Source organism: Peromyscus leucopus, chromosome 7 (genome assembly GCF_004664715.2).
Source record: "Peromyscus leucopus breed LL Stock chromosome 7, UCI_PerLeu_2.1, whole genome shotgun sequence".
Taxonomy (NCBI): domain Eukaryota; kingdom Metazoa; phylum Chordata; class Mammalia; order Rodentia; family Cricetidae; genus Peromyscus; species Peromyscus leucopus.
The window spans coordinates 41,226,131-41,247,674 of record NC_051069.1 but is presented as its reverse complement, the minus strand read 5'-3'; the positions used below and the strand labels follow the sequence as shown (position 1 = coordinate 41,247,674).

The 21,544-nt window shown below is 44.6% G+C and overlaps 1 protein-coding gene across 9 annotated transcripts in view; it reads left to right on the top strand.

The window, feature by feature from the left end:
• The first annotated feature begins 525 nt into the window (after nucleotides 1-525).
• The window catches only part of Nfrkb (nuclear factor related to kappaB binding protein), a 34,235-nt gene continuing 13,216 nt past the window's right edge, over nucleotides 526-21,544 (top strand). Inside the window, exons 1-17 of one of the 9 annotated variants that reach the window (XM_028858982.2) lie at nucleotides 526-625; nucleotides 2,850-3,023; nucleotides 5,575-5,776; nucleotides 7,686-7,813; nucleotides 9,449-9,623; nucleotides 10,147-10,248; nucleotides 10,810-10,883; nucleotides 11,657-11,741; nucleotides 12,379-12,553; nucleotides 13,173-13,278; nucleotides 13,849-13,975; nucleotides 14,217-14,282; nucleotides 16,628-16,707; nucleotides 16,809-16,852; nucleotides 17,783-17,843; nucleotides 18,227-18,401; nucleotides 20,330-20,436. In XM_028858982.2, the coding sequence (XP_028714815.1) occupies nucleotides 2,889-3,023; nucleotides 5,575-5,776; nucleotides 7,686-7,813; nucleotides 9,449-9,623; nucleotides 10,147-10,248; nucleotides 10,810-10,883; nucleotides 11,657-11,741; nucleotides 12,379-12,553; nucleotides 13,173-13,278; nucleotides 13,849-13,975; nucleotides 14,217-14,282; nucleotides 16,628-16,707; nucleotides 16,809-16,852; nucleotides 17,783-17,843; nucleotides 18,227-18,401; nucleotides 20,330-20,436 (1,842 nt within the window). In that variant the 5' untranslated portion in view covers nucleotides 526-625; nucleotides 2,850-2,888. Of the gene's footprint in view, nucleotides 626-861; nucleotides 1,037-2,849; nucleotides 3,024-5,574; nucleotides 5,777-7,685; nucleotides 7,814-9,448; nucleotides 9,624-9,902; nucleotides 10,249-10,809; nucleotides 10,884-11,656; nucleotides 11,742-12,378; nucleotides 12,554-13,172; nucleotides 13,279-13,848; nucleotides 13,976-14,216; nucleotides 14,283-16,627; nucleotides 16,708-16,805; nucleotides 16,853-17,782; nucleotides 17,844-18,226; nucleotides 18,402-20,329; nucleotides 20,437-21,544 lie in introns of those variants that run through there. The other 8 variants (XM_028858981.2, XM_028858979.2, XM_028858977.2 and 5 more) reach the window with 8 other exon arrangements.

The window sequence follows — 21,544 nt, the reverse complement described above, 5'->3', positions numbered from 1 at the left end:
TTATTTTTTATGGTTTTTCGAGATAGGGTTTCTCTGTGTAGCTTTGTGCCTTTCCTGGAACTCACTCTGTAGCCCAGGCCGGCCTCGAACTCACAGAGATCTGCCTGGCTCTGCCTCCCGAGTGCTGGGATTAAAGGCGTGCGCCACCACCGCCAGGCTTTGCAGCAGCCTTTGAGTCATTTCTGCTCTTGTAAGAAACCCCCTCACCCATACTCCTGTAAGCAATCCCGGGAACATTCATGGGTTCGTCTCGTTGGACTTTGGTGGCATGGGATCCCCATGTGTTGCGTCTCCGAGGAGAAATTTTGTCACACAAGCGGTTAGCACGGCGCCTGGTCATGCTGTGCTCTTGTTTAGCAGCCAGTGAAAGGGTGGAAAGGATGAAAGCCGGTGGACGGGACGTACCGGACCGGTGCGGAGCTGTTCAGGTGCTGCCTCAGGCTCCACCCCAGCCGGTCCTGCTCACTACGCCCCGCCCCGCCTTTCAGGTTACGCCCCACAGGCCCCGCCCCTTCCGCTGCCGGAGCCCGGAGCGTGCGCGCACCCAGAGGCCTTGCGGGAGCGAGCGCGTCCGGGAGCCCGCGGCCGGACGAGCCAGCGGATGAGACCCGCGGACAGGGCTGAGGTGAGGGGGAGGGGGGGGCGGCCCAGGCGTCGGGGATTGGAGGGTGCCGGGTGAAGGGAAGGAGCCGGGGCGAAGGGAAGAAGTGGGGCTCCGCGATCCCCGTCCCCGTGGGCACGCGGCGAGCCCCACGCGTGGGCCTGCGGCAGCCGGGTGGGCGAGGGTTGGGGTGAGGACGGGTGGGGGAGGGGCGGGGCCGCGGCGCGCTGCGCGCAGGTGGGGCTGGCGAGCAGGGACTACGGGCTGGCCGGTGCCTCGCGAGGGTCTGGAGGGTAGGCTAGCCCAGGTGCAGAGACGAGGCCTTCCTGATCAGCGAGGAAGTCCGGGACACCCCAAGACTCAGGAATCCACGGCTTCCGGGGTTCCAGCTCGCTGGTCGCCGCCCGCGTTTCGTATCCTGAGTTCTTGTGCGGAGTAAGTGGCAAGGCAGAGGCTGTCACTGGATATTACTGCGTCTAGCCTAACCAACCGTCGGCGTTGGAGGGAGCTTAGGAGGGAGTTGTGTAAACGGTGCATCTGTCAGATGAGGTCCTGACGGCGGGCTGTTCAGTGCCGCCTGTGTTAAGAGGATCTTGTTCTAAGCATCAGGTTGCTTCTACTTTTTTTTTCTTTTCTTCCCCTTGTCTTGAAGTTTTGTTAAGTGCAAGCGTCTTGTTCCTGTCTCTCCGCCCTCAGTGATTTAGGCACCACCTGCATTCAGGATGCCCGCGTTTCTCTGTGCTGAAGTTGTAGTGAGCGCACGGTTGCCTGGGGAACCGCACAGTCTCGTCCGCGTAACACTGTATCTTTCCTAGGTCTGAAATATTTTCAGAACTGGAAATCATTTCGCAGAAAAGCGCTTCATTCTAGATACATCACAGGCCTGCTCTTTGAGAACTTGGGAAGTGGGAAGGATCTTCAAAGTTAGGTAAACTCATTTAGCTGCAGATTCTTCACTGTAGGACTCCAAGAATGGGAATAATGGTAGGGAGGTCCCGGCTCAACTCCTCCTACCTATAGGGAAGGAGCCTGACACCTGGTGAGGTAAGATGTCACGGATTAGTGACAACCCGAGGGTAGAAATCTGGTGTTTGGATTAGGTCCAGTTCATCTTTCGATTTTTTTGAGTGCTGTTTGTTGGTAGTAGGGGGTAAGAATGAATCCAGTGCATGTAGGGTGAGTTCACTGGGTTGGCACTGTGTGAGCTGTGGCCTCAGTTTTCACACCTGATTCCAGCTTTGGGAGATGCTCTCTAGATATGTTCTTGTATTTAGTTTTGTAAAAAGGGTGGCCAGCCCTGTTCAGTTATTACAGGAAAGAGGAAAATGGCATTAATTTGCATGGATCTGAAGATCAGAACGGCCACTGACAACTAGTTGTAACGGTCTGGTGATTGGAGCCTCGGGAATTTGTGTGTGTGTGTGTGTGTGTGTGTGTGTGTGTGTGTGTGTAAGTGTGCAAATATGTCACAGAATTCCTGCAGAGGTCAGAGGACAACTTTCAGGAGTTTGTTATCTCCTTCTGTGGTGGGACCTAGGGATCAAACTCAGGTTATCGGGTTTGTGTGGCTCGCAGTTTTACCCATTGAGGTCTCTTGCCAGTTCTGCACATGGATAGTGAGCTTTCTAACAATTCAGAGGTTACTAAAGAAATTATGTTCTAATAGATTATTGACCTTGGAACTTGTAGTTATGGACCGTGATCATCATTTATTTATTTGTTTATTTAATTTTTTTTTATTTATTTATTTATTTTTTTGATAAGGTCTCATGTGGCCTGAAACTTGTGATCCTCCTTCCTCAGCCTCCTAAGTGCTGGGATTCTGTACTTGATTCATCATGTCTGTTTCATCACTTAGTTCCTGAGTCCTAGTCTTCTATAAAATGAAAGTGTAGGAAACTTAAGAATTTAGGAGTTGTTGTAAAAGCATTTTGAGAAGTCTTGCTTACTCGAAAACTCGGTGGAAATGGGGTGTTGGAGGGGAAGGAGGATGGCAGCATGGTTAGAGGAAAGGATGAGATGTAAGAAGAGGTTGGAGCCAGGGGTGATAACTCACTCTGTAATCCTGGTGCTTGGGTGCTGAGGCAGAGGAATTGTTGCATGTTTGAGGCTGGCCTGGGCTACATAGTGAATTCAAGGCCATTTTGGGATCCAGAATGAGCCCCTACCCTTGCTTAAAAAAAAAAAAAAAGGAAGAGATTTGAGATGGAATATTAGCATTAACCGGATCTCTGCTTTTCTGTCTCAGGTGCTTATTTTTGTGTAGAATACCTGTGGAGAAGAAACAATGGATTCCTTGGATCACATGCTGACAGATCCCCTAGAACTGGGTCCCTGTGGAGATGGTCATGGTACACGGATCATGGAAGACTGCCTTCTGGGTGGTACCAGGGTTAGTCTGCCTGAAGACCTTCTGGAGGATGTGAGTGATAACATTGTTGCGATCCTTTCCCTCCCCCTCTTCTGAACCCTTTGCACCTCTGCCTTGCCTGCTCCCTTTTGTCTTGCGCATTTCAGCAAGTGCTCCATTACTGCTTTTTCCAAGTGTAGTTAGTATAAGCTGTAGTCTACATGTTTGATCAACAAGTCAGAATAGTAGTAGCATGACATAAGTAAACCCGATTATAACAGATAATTTTCACTAATTAGAAAAATAGGTTGACGATTTGAAGAGCAGAATTATGTTTCTCTTCAAGTGGTTTCCCTGTTGTGAATCGTTAAACAAACCCAGACTTGTATATGTCCATAAGGTAACCTTCTGGTCAGGAGCAGTATATGGCTCGGGATAGAACATCAGCATGCCCTGACTACTTTCACAGCTCAGATGTACTGTCATCATTGGTAAGGAGGCTACCAACAGTTAAGAGAGTGTTTGCCTGTGCTCTCCCCCTCTCTCATAGCCCAGGTTAGCTTTGACTTTACCATGTAGGTGATGATGACCTTGAACTTGGGATCCTTCTATTTCCCAAGCACTGGGATTATAGATGCATACCACCATGCTTGGTTCATGTGGTACTGAGAATAGAACCCATGGCTTTGTGCATGGTAGGTAAATATTCTGCTGACTAAGCTACATCCCCAACCCAGATCCAAGCGTTCTGCCAACTGAGCTTCATCTCCAACCATTATTTGTGTTTTCTTTGTGTACTCTTTCAAGGAAATTTCTTTATGACATCCATCCTATTATCAGATGCTTATTTTATTACATACCTGATTCATGCCAGAAGTGGTTAGATGCTAAAACTAAAATTGAATGCAAAAATAAGTTTTGAGGGAAAGATATTAGCTACTGAGTCTAAGGTGATTGGATATATTCATGAAAGGGTGTTTGGTGGTTGAATTGTCCTGTCGTTTCCTGCTTAAATTTCCATGGCTCTGTTTTGTTGCTGGGGTAAAGTCATAATTATCTAAAAGGTCATGTGTCCCTCTGTCTACTGTCAAACCTTTCTTCAACTTGGTCCAGCCAAACATTGCCTGAAGCTGTTAATTAAAAAAAAAAATCACAGATTAGAGTATATAAACAAATACCTGTGTATAGGCACACTTATATGTGTATATATATTTAAAGCAATGATAAAAACATGCATGTCTGTAGGTGTGAGTGGCATTCACCAGTATTTTTACCTACTTAGGGGCTGAGGCAGAAAGATCACTGGAGCTCACTAATTCAAGACCATCTTAAAAATGAAACCACCATAAATCAATAGATTCCATCTGTCCTAAAACTATGTAGCTACCACCTAGGGTAGTACAGAATCAATGCCACTTAAGCTCCTATGTATTTTTCTCTGTCTTACCTTCATTACTTCTTCATTTCCCCCAATTGATAATTATTCTTTGCTGTTGATTCTGTTGCTTCTGTGACATTGTTCTAACTCCAGTGTGTTTTTTCCCTTTCCGACCCCTTTAACATCTTAATATTATCTAGGGTAGACATTCTTGAGCTGTGTACTTCTGAACACTAGCAGTTCTTAAACTACTTTGTAACTGTGCGTTAAGCTCATTATTTGGTACATATGCATCCAATATATAGCGAGTGAATTAGAAATGAAGTCCATGCTGGATTTGGTGCACGCCTTTAATCCCAGCACTTGGGAGGCAGAGTCAGGTGTATCTCTTTGAGTTCAAAGCCAGTTTGGTCTACATAGCAAGTTCCAGGCAGTCAAGGCTACATATCTCAAAGTAAAATATATATTAATTAAAAAATGGAAGCCAATCCTACTTCCTCTCTTTTTTTAATCTTTTTAGTCACCTCTTCTTAGACACCCCTCTCCCAAATAATTTTTTTAAAATTTTTATTTATTTATTATGTATACAGTGTTCTGCTTGCATCTCTGCAGGCTTGAAGAGGGCACCAGATTTCATTACAGATGGTTGTGAACCATCATATGGCTGCTGGGATTGAACTCAGGTCCTCTGGAAGAACAGCCAGTGCTCTTAACCTCTGAGACATCTCTTTTGCCCCAAATAATTTTTTCTTTTGTCTTATTTTAAGTTGAATTCACATGGCTGCCATCATACCCTACTTGGCAGAGATGGCTTCCAAATGGGCTTCTCTCTTCGATAATTTTCCTTTGGATTATATACTGCTATGTTGTAGTTTGAACGCTGTCTTTAGTAAACTCTTGTTTTGTTTTGAGATAGGTTCTTGCCATGCAGCTCAGGCTGGACTTGAACTCATAATCCTCCTGCCTCTGCCTTCCAAGTACTAGGATTACAGGTAGGTGCTACCATAGGCAGCTAATCTCTGATTTTTAGAATGAGTCAAGATCATTAGAATTTTAGTCCGTTTACAAAAACTTGAGGATCGTAATGATGGCTACATAAGAAATGTGAATATACTTACAGCTCCTTCACTGTGTGCCTAATAGTGATAAAATGGTAAATTTTATGTTCTGTGAATTTGGCTGCATAGACACAAAACACTGAGTGCATATCTATCTGTTGCTTACTTTTTCTCCACATTCTCCCAGCCTGAGATATTCTTTGACGTCGTCAGCCTCTCCACATGGCAGGAAGTACTAAGTGACTCTCAGCGTGAACATCTCCAGCAGTTCCTGCCTCAGTTTCCTACAGACAGTGTGGAGCAGCAGAATGAGCTCATCCTTGCCCTGTTCAGTGGGGAGAACTTCCGCTTCGGAAACCCTCTGCACATTGCCCAGAAGCTCTTCCGAGGTCTGTAGCTCAGTGTTTTGTTTTTGATAGGGTTGAGTACACATTCACTTAGGCGCACATGCCTTTCATTTTCTTCTTCATTTTCAAGTACTAATGTGACCTCTGAGGAGAGTGGTTTTGTGTATTTATTTGCTGCCTGTGCTCTTTTTAAAAAATAGGATTGTATTGACTTATGATAGAAAATACATAATAGAACTTAGCTGTGTAACCATCATAAGAAATAAAACATTTCCAGCATCCTAAAGATCTTTATGACTAATTTTTAAACTTTTGGGGGAAAAAAAAAGCATGACATCTCACCACCGTGTCCACCTTTCTCTTTTAAAGATGGGGTCTCATTGTGTAGCCTGGGCTGCTTTTGAGTTTAGCAGAGTGTGTTTGCTTTAGCAGGCCTGGGGTCTCCCACAGCCACCACTCCTGTCTGTCTCCGCACACGTGTGTATCTTTTCACAAAGGACACCCTCCTCATAACAGTCCTGTTAGCTGACTGTAAGAAAATTTACACTGAGTGAGTAATATAGAATATTCCTTACTTTTCTTTTCTTTTTGGTTTTTCAAGACAGAGTTTCACTGTGTAGCCCTGGCTGTCCTGGAACTCGCTTTGTAGACCAGGCTGGCCTCGAACTCAGAGAGATCTGCCTGCCTCTTCCTCCCAAGTGCTGTGATTAAAGGCGTTCGCCACCACTGCCTGGCCATTTTGTTTTCTTAACTACTCTTGAAAGTCTTTGTAAGTTGCTGTTTAAATTTGTAAAGTACTCAAGGAACATGCAGTGTGTTTTGATTTTGTGTCTGTTAAGTTCTATGTATGAAGGGTTCTCTTTTGCTTTCTGGACACTGGCTTTTTTGAAGAGCCCAGCACATTTTTTGTTGTACAGTGTCCTGCTTTCTGGAAATTTGTTTTCTTGTTACTTCACACTATGTTTGTGTCACATGCTTTTGGTAAGAATGGGAAATTTCCTTCCTTCCCATTATACCACTTCAGAGGAACATGGTATCAGTTTTCCATCATTGGTAATGCCGCCTGTGGTCGTTTAGTTAGGTGGTGTCTGCTACCTTTTTTTTTTTAAGGCAAGATTTCTATTACTATGTAGTCCTGGCTAGCCTAGCCAGGAACTCTCTGTGGAGATCATGCTGGCCTCAGAGTCACAGTGATCACCTACCTGCCTCTGCCTCCCAAGTGTTGGGATTAAAGTTGTGCACCACTACCGCCTAGCTCATTTTATTTTTTTTTAACTGGTGGTATTGGAGATTGAATTCTCACATGCATATGCTATTGATCTGCAGCCCAAGCCCCTTTATTTTTGTAAGAAATAGTCATCACTTTGTTGTCCAGAGTGGCCCTAACCTGGGCTTATAATCCTCTTACCCAGCCTTCCAAATAGCTGGGGTGATAGGCACACCACTCTACACAGCTGCTTTTCTTTGGTGCGTTGTTAGTTTAAGAACAAGTTCTCCTTCGTTTGGTAGCATTCTCTTTCACTGTGGCTCAGGTCTCTGGTGGGAGGACACTGTCTTCCCTCATGCAAAACGGAGTAGGTTCCCTGGCAGGATTTAGAGGATACGTAAGGGCCCTTATGTTAAGTGGGTGCTGCTGCTATGCATCCCCCACAGCGTATGCTTGTGTGGTAAGTATACAGACAAGTTATGGAGGTAGAGACAGATTGCTGTGTGTTTCTCTGACTGATGCTGTATTTCACTTCTAGTTTTGCTGAAGATAATTGTGTTACTGTGGTTACTATGGTTTCCAGCCTTACTTAATTGAGCTGTCATTGTTTTTTACCATTCATTTATTTTTGGGTCTCTCTTGATTCTCCTAGTCATTTTTTTCTTTCTGTGCTACAACCGCATCTCTTGTGTATTCATTCCATATGTGTGGACTGATGCATACAGTTATACCTGTGTTTTTAAGATGGACACTTTAACCCTGAGGTGGTCAAGTATCGTCAGCTCTGCTTCAAGTCACAGTACAAGCGGTATCTCAACTCCCAACAGCAGTATTTCCATCGGCTGCTAAAACAGATTCTTGCTTCCAGAAGTGTAAGTAATGCTCAGAACTAGGTCTGCAACATGGCCAGTGACCTGGCAAGCATCGTAACATCAAATAGTGGTTCTGATACAAAAACCAAAAGAACCACTGCCAAAAGTTGGGCTTGCTTTCCCTTATTCTGGTAGGAGCAATTCTTTAGATTTCAGAGACGTTGAAACATGAAAAACAAAGTCCTTCCTCGAATCAGTATTTACAAAGAAAAGCAAAGGGACCCATACTCATCACGGGCTATTGAGGATATCTAGGATGCTCTTGGAATCCATATGCAAGGACATACTGGCCTCTGTCACAGAATTTGGTGGCCTTGTGATCCCTTCCAGTTTGATAATACTTTTTTCCTTTTTTAAAATTTTTTCTTTTTGGGGGGCAAGGGTAAGTTAATATTTTTTTTTTTTTTTTTTTTTTTGTGTGTGTGTGTGTGTGTGTGTGTGTGTGTGTAGAGCCCTGGCTGTTCTAGAGCTAGCTCTGTAGTTGATGCTTGCCTTGAAATCACAGATCCACCTTTTTTTCCCCCCCCCGGAGCTGAGGACCGAACCCAGGGCCTTGCACTTTCTAGGCAAGCGCTGTACCACTGAGCTAAATTCCCAACCCCGATAATAATTCTCTGAGGCAGAGTTATTAAAGTTCTTAACTTTATTACATTTTTATTTCCTTAATTTGTGTGCAAGAGTGTGCTTATGTGTGGGTGTGCCACAGAGCATGTGTGGCACTTAGTGGGCAGCTCCCTGGACTCTGTCCTCTTCTGTCGTGTGGCTAGGTCCAGTGGTCAGACTTGTCAGGCTTGGTGGCAAGTGTCTTTATCCTCTGAGCCATCTTGCTGACCCTGTTACAATTTCTTTAAATTGTTCCTTGAGATTTAGTGTAGATATACTTGGTGTTTAGTTTAATTCTGAGTGAAACAGGTCAACACAAAATTGGGTATTTTTTGCCATGTCATTCTAGTTGAGTGTTTCTTTTTTTTTCTTTTTTAAAATTTTTCTTTTTGGGGGGCAAGGGTAAGTTAATATTTTTTTTTTTTTTTTTTTTTTTTGTGTGTGTGTGTGTGTGTGTGTGTGTGTGTAGAGCCCTGGCTGTTCTAGAGCTAGCTCTGTAGTTGATGCTTGCCTTGAAATCACAGATCCACCTGCCTCTGCCTCCCAAGTGCTGGGATTAAAGGCGTGTGCCACCACCGCCTGGCAAGGTACAACCAGAAGTATTTTGGATTTCAGATTTTTGTCAGAGTTCTGGAATCCTTGCATATATGTTTTGGGATAAGGCACCGTTGTAAACAAACTTCGGTTTACCACGAAGCTCGTCTGTGTAGACCGAATGGTTTTATCAAGTGTTTTCAACGTGTCCCTGTGCTTGGGCTTCAGTCTCCGCCATGAGATGCAGGCCAGCTCTTTCCCTGTGCTGTTGTACTGGCGCTCAGGGAATTTCAGATTTTGTTTCTTCATGTCATGAATGATCAAACTAAGTAATTTAGATACTTTTTCTTTATACATGATCAAATATGGTATATTTCCTCGTTTGGAGGAATGAGACTTAGGCTTTTTAACATTGAAGAGAATAAAAACATGGACTTGCAGACTATCCAGAGAGTACGATCTGATGATGACCTGGCCCCTCACCTGGTCTCCTGATAGGATTTGTTGGAGATGGCTCGCAGGAGTGGCCCGGCTCTTCCCTTTCGCCACAAGCGCCATTCACCATCCCGAAGCCCCGAGGAGCGGGAGTGGCGGACCCAGCAGCGTTACTTGAAGGTCTTGCGGGAAGTGAAGGAGGAGTGTGGTGACACCGCCCTGTCCTCTGACGAAGAGGGTGAGTGTCTGGGTCCTTCTGGGAGCCCAGGGTACTGGAGCCAGTGGTAGCCATGTATTTCCCAATAAAGGAGCCGTGGGGGGGAGAGGGACTCACCAGCTCTTGGTGGTTGAGTTGCTGAGACATTGTGTTAAGGGTGACTACATGCCCTCTTTACTCTTGTGCTCCTGTGGCACTTAGGTTAGATGAGAACATCTTGGACAGATCCCTGCAGGACAGGGTCTTTCCTCTGGTCCCATTGTGCCACTTGAGAGAACTGCTTTTCCCCTTACAGGAGAGTAGTAGTGACTGTTGGCCTGCTGCAATGCGACCCCATCACTCTGTTGAAGTCTCTCTCCTGGAAGAGCCGTTTAAATGACCTAAGTGTGCTCCAGCTCATCTGGGGAAGGGTCAGAAAGGAGTGTGGAACCCTGGCCTCCATGTTGTTGGCTTAGCCCTGTTCAACCCAAATGGCCACTTACCCAATCTCCCCTATTGGAGTCCACAGCCACGTTGGATTTACAAGAAAAATTTTCTTTTGAAGATCTCAGCTCATGGCTTCCAAGCTCTCCAGCACGTTCTCCTAGTCCTGCGGTGCCCCTGAGGGTGGTGCCCACGCTTTCCACTACGGATATGAAAACTGCAGGTGAGGACTGAGCTGATGCTACTGCAGTTCCAAGACCTCATGGTGTAGAAAGTGAGAGCCCCTTAGGGAGGTGGGGACAGGAAACAGCACTGCTGCTTAGAGTGAGAGATTTGGAGAAGTGTGGGACCACGTAGTACTGTTACCATCTAGAGGTAGGCTTCCCTGCTTTCCTTTATTTTGAGATTGTCCTCAGGAGCTGATCAGTTGCTATTTTGGGCTAAAAAAGCATAATCTTGCTTGAACTAACAAGAGAATGTGCAACCAGACCCATAGCAACTCCCTAGGCTGTAAAGACAAAGAACTTGAATTTGGAATAGGAAACAGGAGAATGCCAAGCCTCTTGAGTATGCTTATGGGTCTGCTACATAATTGAAGTCACTTATTGGGCAGTGTATAGAGGAATGATGGAATACTGATCCTGAAACTGTGTGAAGACTTTTCTGCTTACATTACACAGAATCAGAAGTAGCTTGCTTTTGACTGTCTGACTAAGCAGATTTAAGTTAGAGCACCATCGTAGTGAATGATCTGGTCCATGTGGTTTGGTTCATTTACTTTCAGATAAAATAGAGCTGGGTGACAGTGACCTGAAGATAATGTTAAAGAAGCACCATGAGAAGCGGAAACATCAACCAGTAAGATTGCAGTGGGAGTGGCCATTCATAATTTTCAGTCTGATGCTTTTGGTTTGTCTGTCCTGAGACAGTGGTAGTCACTACCTGCATTGTGCTTTTTTGTTGTCATTGTCAGAGACTGGAGCAGCAAGACAGGCTACTTAGCATCAGAGGTGTGAGAGGGCAATCAGGTGCTTTGGCTTTGCAAGGCATGGTTGACAATGGGAACTTCCTTTAGTCTTTGTTGTTACACTGGCATGAGAATGAATCACGATCCCTCTCATTCCCAGAGGCTGAGTTTACCCTTGGTCCTGCACCGATAAGTGGCAGCGCCAAGAGTGAAAGCTGTGCTCCTCCTCCCTTTTGTTGTGCTGCCTCCATTGTCATGTCATTGTGAAGGCAACCAAGGTGGAGAAGACAGCTGTCTGAGGCAGAGGGGTGAAGTGGGAAGGTTAGGGAAGGAGAATTGAGTTCTTTCTCTCTTCTCCACTTATACTGATAGCAAGCAGACCTCTTGAGTCCTCATAATCTTATTTTCAGACTTGTAAACTATAGTAGTATTAAAACTATCTGATGAGCATGTGAACTAAGAATACAGAAGGGCTTTATGAACTGTAGCTGCCCTAAAGCAGAAAGGGGGGCCAGGTTTTTCTGTGCCCCACTGTGAAGAGCAGTAGTTGGTATTTCTATGTATTTTAATTCAACACGATTACCTCGGGTAAATTGGCACGGTCGCCATCAATTTGGGGTTCTTTTTTGGACTTCTCTAACCAGATCTCTGATGTTGTATCTAGGATCACCCAGACCTTTTGACAGGGGACCTGACCCTCAGTGACATCATGACTCGTGTAAATGCCGGCAGGAAGGGCTCTCTCGCAGGTAAAAGACTGTGGGTCCCTCTTAGATCCCTTCACCTGACTTAGGATATTATTGTATGACATATTGTCTGTATGTGACGAAAACGAGTGGAACCATAGATTCCTTTATGCTGACCACTTTTGTTTTGTAATTGCCCTCTGAATTTGAAATTAGCACAGCAAGGTGTGGGGAGAGGGCTCAGTGGATACAGTACTTGCTGTGTGAAGACCTGAGTTTATATCCCCCAGCACCCATGTAAGAGCTGGGTAAGCGTCACAGCCTGCTGTAAGCCCAGTACTCTGCAGGCCGAGAGGGGATCTCTTGGGCAAGTGGACTGGCTAGACTAGAGAGACCCTGCTTCAGTAAAGTGGAGAGTGATTGAGGAAGATGCTCTATGTGCACATATGTATGCACATGAACATGCTTATATATGCACATGTACCATACTCATGGATACTCAAAATGAAATCAAACCAAATCAGCACAGCATATCATTACATGTTAAAATTATAAATCATGTACTGAGTTTGGTTTTCAAAACAATCTAAGTGTCTCATTACTGAGTCTTTGACAGGCTTTGGGAAAGCGAATGTAGGTAAGACTTCTCACTTCATAATGCAGTTTTGTGAGTTGTGGTTTTTTTTCTCCTCCTTCCTAGCTTTATATGATTTGGCTGTTCTTAAAAAAAAGGTGAAGGAAAAAGAGAAGAAGAAGAAAATAAAGTTGATTAAATCTGAGGCAGAGGATCTGGCTGAGCCTCTAAGCAATACTGAAGGGGTCCCAACTCTCTCACAGGCCCCCTCTCCACTGGCAATATCGTCTATCAAGGAAGAGTGAGTGGGGCACAGAGATAACTGGCTGTGCTGGGAGGGAGGGAGTTAAGACAGGCTGAGTCCATTCCTTGGGACTTGTGTGAGCTGACTGTGTGTGTACTCTGCCCTGGGATTTTGCTGGGAGAATGCACCATGTTCTCTTTTCTTTTATTATTACTATTTTTTTGGTTTTTCGAGACAGAGTTTCTCTCTGTAGCTTTGCTCCTTTCCTGGATCTCACTCTGTAGCCCAGGCTGGCCTCGAACTCACAAAGATCCGCCTGGCTCTGCCTCCTGAGTGCTGGGATTAAAGGTGTGTCCTACCACCGCCCGGCCTCATGTTCTCTTTTCTTAAGCTCTTGAGTTCTTGTGCTTATAAGGAGGCTTAGGGGACCTGAACCAATCTGGTATGTGTTCTCAGTCATTTTGATTTTTCCTACATTGAAGAAAAAAAAAACAACAACAAAAACACTTCGTAACGTGTGTGTGTGTGTGTGTGTGTGTGTGTGTGTGTGTGTGTGTGTGTGCGCGCGCGCGCATGTTGTTTATGTGGAAGTCAGAGGACAGCTTGAAGTAGTTGGCACTCCCTTTCTACTGTGTGGTGCCCAGACATTAAACACATTTTCTTCCCTCCTTGTTAGGCCCCTGGAAGACATCAAGCCTTGCCTTGGAATCAATGAACGATTTTCCAGTTTTTTCTCTCTTCTGTTAGAGATCTTGCTGGAGAGTCAGGCTAGCCTTCCTATGGTAAGAGTTTAGATGTTAAAGTTTGGCACTTGCTGGCTCTTCAGTGGTCTCCAGCTGCTGGTCCTGCTTCCTTTCTGTTGCTGTGATAGAGATCATGGACAAAGCAATTTGAGGAGGAAAGGGTTTATTTCAGGGTACAGTCCATCAGGAAGGGAAGTCAAGGCAGTTACAAGGAGGAATGCTGCTTCCTGGCTTGCTTCCCATGCCTTTCTCAGCTTGCTCTCTCTACCACCCAGGACCACCTGCCCAGGTGTGGGCTATCCATAGTGGGCCGGGACCTCCCACACCAATTATTAAGCAAGAGAATGCCTCACAAATTTGCCCACTGAAGTCAGATAGAGGCTATCCCTCAAGGAAGGTGCTCTCTTCCCAGATGACTAGCTTGTTTCAACTTGACAAAGCTGACCAGCACTGGAGGGAAGTAGAATTCAGCTGGACCCTCTACAGTACTGCAGTTAACTTACACTGGACATTTGACAAACCATGTACATACCCTGCTGCTCTGACACATCCTGGAATTGTTGATGTAAAGAGAAACTTAATTGAGTTCCATCTTTGCCTCTCCCTCAGCTGGAGGATCGGGTTTTGGACTGGCAGTCTTCTCCATCCAGCTCCCTCAACAGCTGGTTCTCTGCTGCCCCCAACTGGGCTGAATTGGTGTTGCCTGCTCTACAGTATCTTGCTGGAGAAAGCCGAGGTGAGGTCCTTTCTGTGAGGTTTCATCGTTTTCCCTCCTTTGTTTAAAGAATTCTTGCAGTAAACTGTAGCTGCTCATTTGTACAATAGTGCATTTGCATCAGACACATCCTTTTTCTCCTTTCTTTGCACACCAAAAAAATACTCAGAAGCTCTCCTAGAGCTCAGGCCATTCTGAGGCCAACACTCTCTTACATGTATATCTTAATGTATGTTTTGTTCATACGATCCATTTCTTGCAGCGGTTCCTTCTAGTTTCTCTCCATTTGTTGAATTCAAAGAGAAAACTCAGCAGTGGAAATTGCTTGGTAAGTATTATAAGCCCCCAGGAGGCTTTGTTTTTCTCTTTTCTCTTTCTCTTTTTCTTTCCTTTTTTTTTTTAAAGTGAGAGGAAACAGTGATGGGAAGAATATTGAAGAGGAAGGTTGGGCAATCCAGGTGAGGAGGGACAATGTGTCATAGCATTTCTGAGAAGGGGACAGCTCTTGTGATGGTAGACGGCAAGGAGGTCGGGGGGTTCACAACAGTGGACTCATGTTTGTTGTCTCCCATCCAAGTACTAACCAGGCCCAACTCTGCTTAGCTTCCGAGATCAGACGAGATCGGGCGCGTTCAGGGTGGTATGGCCGTAGACCTCGTGTTTGTTGTAAGTGAGAAGGAAGGAGATTTGGAGACGGGAGTGTGTGAAACTGTGCCCAGTGAGAGCTGTGATGGCCCGTGGTAGTTACTGTTTTCTGCCTAGTGTGGCATCCTCTGCCTGCCCTCCCCTTGTTTCTCTGGCAGTCATCAGTTGCCTCACTAGAAGAATGGAGATTCAGTAGTTCATGGTTGATTATGGTCGTTGGGCATGATGCAGAGCTCAGAGTGCAGATCAGATCATTGAGATCTTTGTGCTTTTGTTTTGAGGGCAGGACCTTACATAGCCCAGGCTGGCCTTTTAACTTACTGTGTAGCTAGGATGGCCTTGAACTGACCCACCTCTCAAGTACTGGAATTGGAGGGGTGACTCAACTTTGTGAGATCTTTTTTTTTTTTTTTTTTTTTTGTTTTTTCGAGACAGGGTTTCTCTGTGTAGCTTTGCGCCTTTCCTGGAACTCACTTGGTAGACCAGGCTGGCCTCGAACTCACAGAGATCCGCCTGCCTCTGCCTCCCGAGTGCTGGGATTAAAGGTGTGCACCATCGCCGCCTGGCCTTTTTTTTTTTTTTTAAAAAAAAGATATTGTCTCTGCCTTATTTCATAGTATTTGGCAACCTTGCCAAAAATAAATTCACTTACTGTATATGTATGCATTTATTTCTAGGCACTCTGTTTTGGAATAGGCTTTTGTTTTGTTTTTATTCATTTTTTTTTTTTTTTTTGTTTTTTAGCAGAACTGGGAACAAATATCTAAAACCAGTTGTGGGGTGGAGGAAGAACTGACCTTTAACCTTTGACCCTAGGGCAGAGCTACAAGAGGATGAGTAGACAGCATCCCCAGGGCTCGGAACCTGGAAGTCAGTTTGTAGCAAACAAAACCTGGGGTTCAGGGAAGGAACATTCAATTATTGATTGATTGACTGATTATGAATAGCCTTTGGAGAGACACAGTGAGAGGCAAGGAGGGTATTGTATGGAAGAGAGAGCCCAGAGGTAGGTATAGTGGTGTTAGTGCTATTGGGAGTTGACTAGTGAAAAGAAAGGTAAGCATCCTGATGAGCGTGCTTCTAGCTTTGAGAAGTGGAGCTGCATTTTGACACAGTCCACTTGTGTGGTACTGACTCCTTGGTGGTTCCAGCCTGTGCGAGAGATCTAGGTACCATCGTGAGGCAGATGCCCCAGTAGGAGTCTGAATAAAGTGACACAAGAAGAGGTCACAAAGAAAGTAGTTTAGTCTTTCTAGGCAGTTGCAGAGTTAAGCTTCTTCTTGCCTTAGGTCTTCTTACTGCTATGCTAGTGTGAAGAGTGCATTTTTTTCACCTACAATAATAGGATCCTTCCCATATATAGACCTCCTGTAGAATTGATTTTGTTTATGTGAGTCTTTTTCTGTCCCACCTGCCAGCTCCCAAATAATGACAGGGAGACTTCATATTAATTATGAAAGCTTGGCTTATAGCTTAGGCTTGTTCCTAACTAGCTCTTTTAACTTAAATTAACCCATTTTTATTAATCTATGTTCTGCTATATGGCTTGTGGCTTATATCTCTCCTGCATATCTTACTTGCTCTCCATCTCCTGGTGTCTCCTCCCTTTCTTCTTCCCAGAGTCCTCTCTGTCTCTGGAAGTCCTGCCTATCTCTCCTGCCTAGCTCTCTATTACACCAATCACAGCAATGCACCTTCACACAGTGTACAAATATCCCACAACATTACTCACTTGATGTGACTTCTCTGAAGGGCAGAGAATGAATTCATTCATGGTCTCAGCTTCATCCAAATGCCTGGTGCACAGTGACTACTCTGTAAATACTTGTTGAATAAAAGATCTGAAAAATGACATCCTGGGCAGTTGTCCAGGCAGTGAGGGTGGTGGCATGAGCATGTGGGAAGGACCAGTGACAGGTTCTGACATGCTTTCTTTCTGGCATAGATAGAGCTGGTGAAGAGAAGGCAGGATTCTGAATAATAGTTTAAATGTCTTGCTTTTTTTTGTGTACCCCCACCACCCCACAGGTCAGTTTCAAGATAGTGAAAAGGAATTAGCTGCTCTTTTCCACCTGTGGTTAGAAACCAAAGATCAGACCTTCTGTAAGGTATGTCGTGGACTTTTTCATGACTTGGGATTTTAGAGCCCTTAAGTTAGTAAAAATTGTTTAGCCTGTGGACCTGGTAATGTCTTCCCTTTCTTCAGCAGGAAAATGAAGACAGCTCAGATGCCATGACGCCTGTCCCTCGAGTGTGAGTGTATTCTTGTGGTGGGTGTTTCCCGCAAAGCCATGACTAAATGTTACTGCTGTGGATCTGCTGGTTTCTTCAGTGTGTTTGAGCTGTAGTGGACCTTAGAGACCCTAGAAGTCCACTGACTCGTGCCTCAGCATGCTTGAGGAGGGCATATATGCTTCTCAGTAAGGATGGCTCTGACTGCAGTAGTCTAAAGATAGATGAGCTGCCTTGTAGGTGGGCAGTTTCCTTGTGTACTTACCTTCCTGGTTTCCACTTGAGAATGATTAATCTAATTCAAGTTCCTCATTTGACTTATAAAAAGAAAGCCATGAAGTCCGATGATTTGCTAAAGGTGGTGTCTCGACTCTGGCTAGAGTTCAGATCCTTTGACTTCTAGTACTGTGCTCTTCAGGTTAAGTCATCTCATGGTCCTGATTCCTGCCTGTTCAGAGGCCCATCCTTACTGTAGCCCTACATATATATATATATATATATATATATATATATATATATATATATATATATATAATATATATATATACATATATACACATACATATACACACATACATTCATGTAACGGGTTTAGAACTCAAGTTCTAAGTTCTTTGGAAGGCAGAAATACCACTCTTGTCATCAGACATACTTGAAATGCTTTGTTCCTCCAAAAATGACATTTTGTTGTCAAATTGAGCTGACTTTTCAGCAATACTGAAAACAGTAGGTAAAGATGCCACCCTCTTTCTGTTTATTCCAAACATTTGAGGATCCTAAGAATGTGGGGAAAATCAGCAGGAGCTGGAGAGTAGACTGAACAGGAGTCAAGGACTTTTGAAGGAACATTTTCCCATGTAGCCAAGGGAATAGTTCTGGGTACTGAGAAAGGGCGGATGGTCCGTGACCCTCCTTGCTCTCAGAGATGATGTAGAATTCTTTATGTTCCAGAAGAACTGACTATGTGGTGCGACCTAGCACAGGAGAAGAGAAACGGGTTTTTCAAGAGCAGGTAAGCTCTTTAGAAGCTGTATAGACGGACGCACAGAGCCTGACTTTCCTTGATCTCATCTCCTTGGGGGTTCATGTTCTTCAGCTCAGATAGTCCATTGGTTGAGGCTGCTTGTTGAGCTAGAACTGATTTGGTAAAAGGGAAAGAAAATTTTTTGACCGTATTTTCTTCGAGGTAGCAAATGCATTTTGCATCCTTGTCATTTCCTGGGTGACCAGCTCTGAGAACTGTCTTTTTTCTACTGTGGTTGGGTGATAGTTCTTTGTGGGATTGCTTGTTTCCTCCTTATTTTAACATCTCATTTGATCCATCTATTTCAAGGGAGTGCTAGAAAGAAGCCCACTAATTCTGACATGGCAGTTTTCTGCCTTTTTTCTTGGTAGGAGCGTTACAGGTATAGCCAACCCCATAAGGCATTCACCTTTCGCATGCATGGCTTCGAGTCTGTGGTGGGGCCAGTGAAGGGCGTGTTTGACAAGGAGACCTCCCTCAACAAGGCTCGTGAGCATTCGCTGCTGCGCTCTGACCGGCCTGCCTACGTCACCATCCTGTCTCTGGGTATGTGGTGCATTTATTACTAAGGATTTCTTATATTTACCCCAAAGCTTTCCTCAGATGAAATCTATATTCCTGTACCAAACCTTAACCCCTCGCATGTACCTTCCATTGATAGGATTGAGGGTCAGTCTCCTAAGTTTTCAAATCTAAGAGATGGCAGGGTGGATTCTGCCCTGGTAGATGGAGGCCAGGTATCAGTGCTTCTTTTTGAAGTCCCATTCATCTTGATGAACTGCTCAGAGCTAGTCGTCACATCAAGCATAGGACCTTGCTTCTCTAAGGAGTTTTTTTTTATTTTTTTCCTGAGAGAGGTGACGCATGCCTGTAACCCCAGTACTTAGGATGTTGAGACTAGAGGACTGTTGTGGATTTGAAGGTTGCCTAGGCTGCATAATGAGTTTGAAGCCACATAGTGATATTGTCTCAAAAAATAAGAGAAGCAGGCCTGGGGAGATGGCTTAGTGGTTAAGAGCACTGGCTGCTCTTCCAGAGGATCCAGGCTCAATTCCCAGCACCCACATGGTAGCTTACAACTGTCTGTAATTCCAGTTCTGAAGAATCTGGCATCTTCATACAGACATGTGTAGACAAAACACCAATGCACATTAAAATAAATCTTTTAAAAAAATAAGAGAACAAAGAATTCTTTGTGTTATGAGTCCCTTTGGTAGTCTAGTGAGACCTGTAGATTCCTTCCCAGAATTAGAATTATACATTTAAATTTTTTTTTTTTTTGAGATAGCGTTTCTTTGTGTAGTCTTGGCTGTCCTAGAACTCACTTTGTAGATGAGCCTGGCCTCAAAAGTCATGTTTCAGTAATTATTAAGCTGTTAAAACAAATTTAAATGCAAAACTATGTTTTTATTCATGATATCGAATGATAGGACCCAATAGCGGGTGTTTCAAATTTTGTAACATCCAGTGGGGGTGAGTGTAAGTGATTTGAATTGCTTTCTGTTGCAATAGTACAGTAATATGAATATGTGATTTGGTTTTTCGAGACAGGGTTTCTCTGTGTAGCTTTGCACCTTTCCTGGAACTCACTTGGTAGCCCAGGCTGGCCTCGAACTCACAGAGATCCGCCTGGCTCTGCCTCCCGAGTGCTGGGATTAAAGGCGTGCGCCACCACCGCCCGGCTAAATTTTTTTTTAAACCAGATTTATAGAACCACTGAATCTTTTTCCTTTACACATGAATTCATTTTATTTTGGTCTAACCCACTCCTTACTCCCTCCTCCAATACCTCCCTCATCCCTCACCTCAGATGTCCTCCCAACTTTATGATTTCACGAGAAATGTATATTCTATATGTGTTTGTGTGCCCCACTGAGTTCAGTTAGTGTCATCTGCATGTGTGTATGTGTGGTGTGGGTGTAGGACTCCAAAGTAGCATGGAACCTAGGTTTCTTTCCCCCAAAGAAAACTGACTTGACTCCACTGGCTGCCATGACTGCCTGTAGTTTGCAACTAGAAGTGGGATCTTTTGAGCCCCTCCTGTCCGTGCTGAAGTAGTGACTAGGTAGCTCTCGTGCAGTCCTTGTGTAGTGACCACAGCTTCTGAGAGTTTGTGAATACAGCTCCTTCCGTGTCCAAAGATGCTCTTTCCTAGCAATCCTCCCAACCTCTGCCTCTTAAAGTCTCTTCACCCGTTCTTCATGACATTCCCTGAGCCTTGTGGGGAGGGGATGTGGTGTGGATGTTCTGTTTGGGGATGGGCACCACTCCACTCAAATCTTAAGGGATCCAGGGACCTATTTTTGCCTGTAGGTGTGTTAAAAGTGCAGGAAGTTCAGTGCAGTGTTTATAGCCACTAGAGGGCAGTGTGCCCTGGCCAGTCAGTTGAGACTCAGTCACCAGAACAGGTCAGGAGATGCTGTGTTCATTGGAAGCTTTGCTTGACTCCTGGATTTTGCATTTTCTGATGTCAGTTCGGGATGCTGCAGCTCGGCTGCCTAATGGAGAAGGCACTCGAGCAGAGATCTGTGAACTGCTCAAGGACTCGCAGTTTCTTGCTCCAGATGTCACCAGCACTCAGGTGAGTTAGAGAAATGGCTTTGCTTGGCTTCATTTCAGAATGATTTCAGAAAAACTATTAGGAAATGTAAGTTACACTTTTTTTTCTTGTGCTACAGAGGGTTGAACCCAGGGTCAACACATCAGGAGTGTATTCTACCACTGAGCTTTATGTGCATCCCCTAACATAAAATCATTAAAATAAATAAATGAATGAATGAATAAGTCAGGCATGGTGGGGCACATTTAATCCCAGTACCTGGGAGGCAGAGGCATCTCTTGAGTTCCAGGACAGCCAGGGCTACACAGAGAAACCCTGTCTCAGGAAACAAACAACCCAAATCGAATAAATAAAAGCTAGGTAGGCATGTTGGCATATGTCTATAATACCATCTACCTTGGGAGGCTGAAACAGGAGGATTTGGAATTTAAAGCCTGGATAACATAGTAAGACTCCTGCCTCAAAATCAAAACCGTGGGCCAGTGAGCTTGTTGAGTGGGTAAAGACACTTGCTGTGCAAGCCTGATGACCTGAGTTCAGTACCTGGAGTCTTCGTGTGAAGCTGGATGAAGGAACAAGTCTTTAAGCCCACTTCTAAAGTAAGGGTGGAGGCAGGCAAGGGAGAATCACCTGGAATCTCCGAACTAGCTAGCCTGGAGTACACAGTGTGGGAGAAACAGCAAGAGACTCAAGACTCGGCCTCAACAAGGTAGATGGTGAGAAACAGCCTTGAAAGTTGTCTTCTGACCTCCACACATACACCATGGTAAGTGTACTCACATCATACACGTAATAAGAACAATAAAATAAACCATTAAAAATACTGTAACCAAGTGAGTAGAGAAATGTCTTAGTGCTTAAGAACACTGTTCTTCCTTCAGAAGATCCAGGCTTGATTCCCGGTATCCACATGGTAACTCACAACTGTCTTTTTTTTTTTTTTTTTTTAAGATTTATTTTAAAAAATTTTTATTTCTGTGTATGTGTGTATGTCTATATTAACACATGCCATGTGAGTGTCTGTTGTCATGGAGGCCAGAAGACGGCATTAGATCTCTTGGAGCTGGAGTTCTCATTGGTTGGGCCACCTGATAGGAGTGCTGGGAACCAAGAGCAGCAGTGCTCTTAA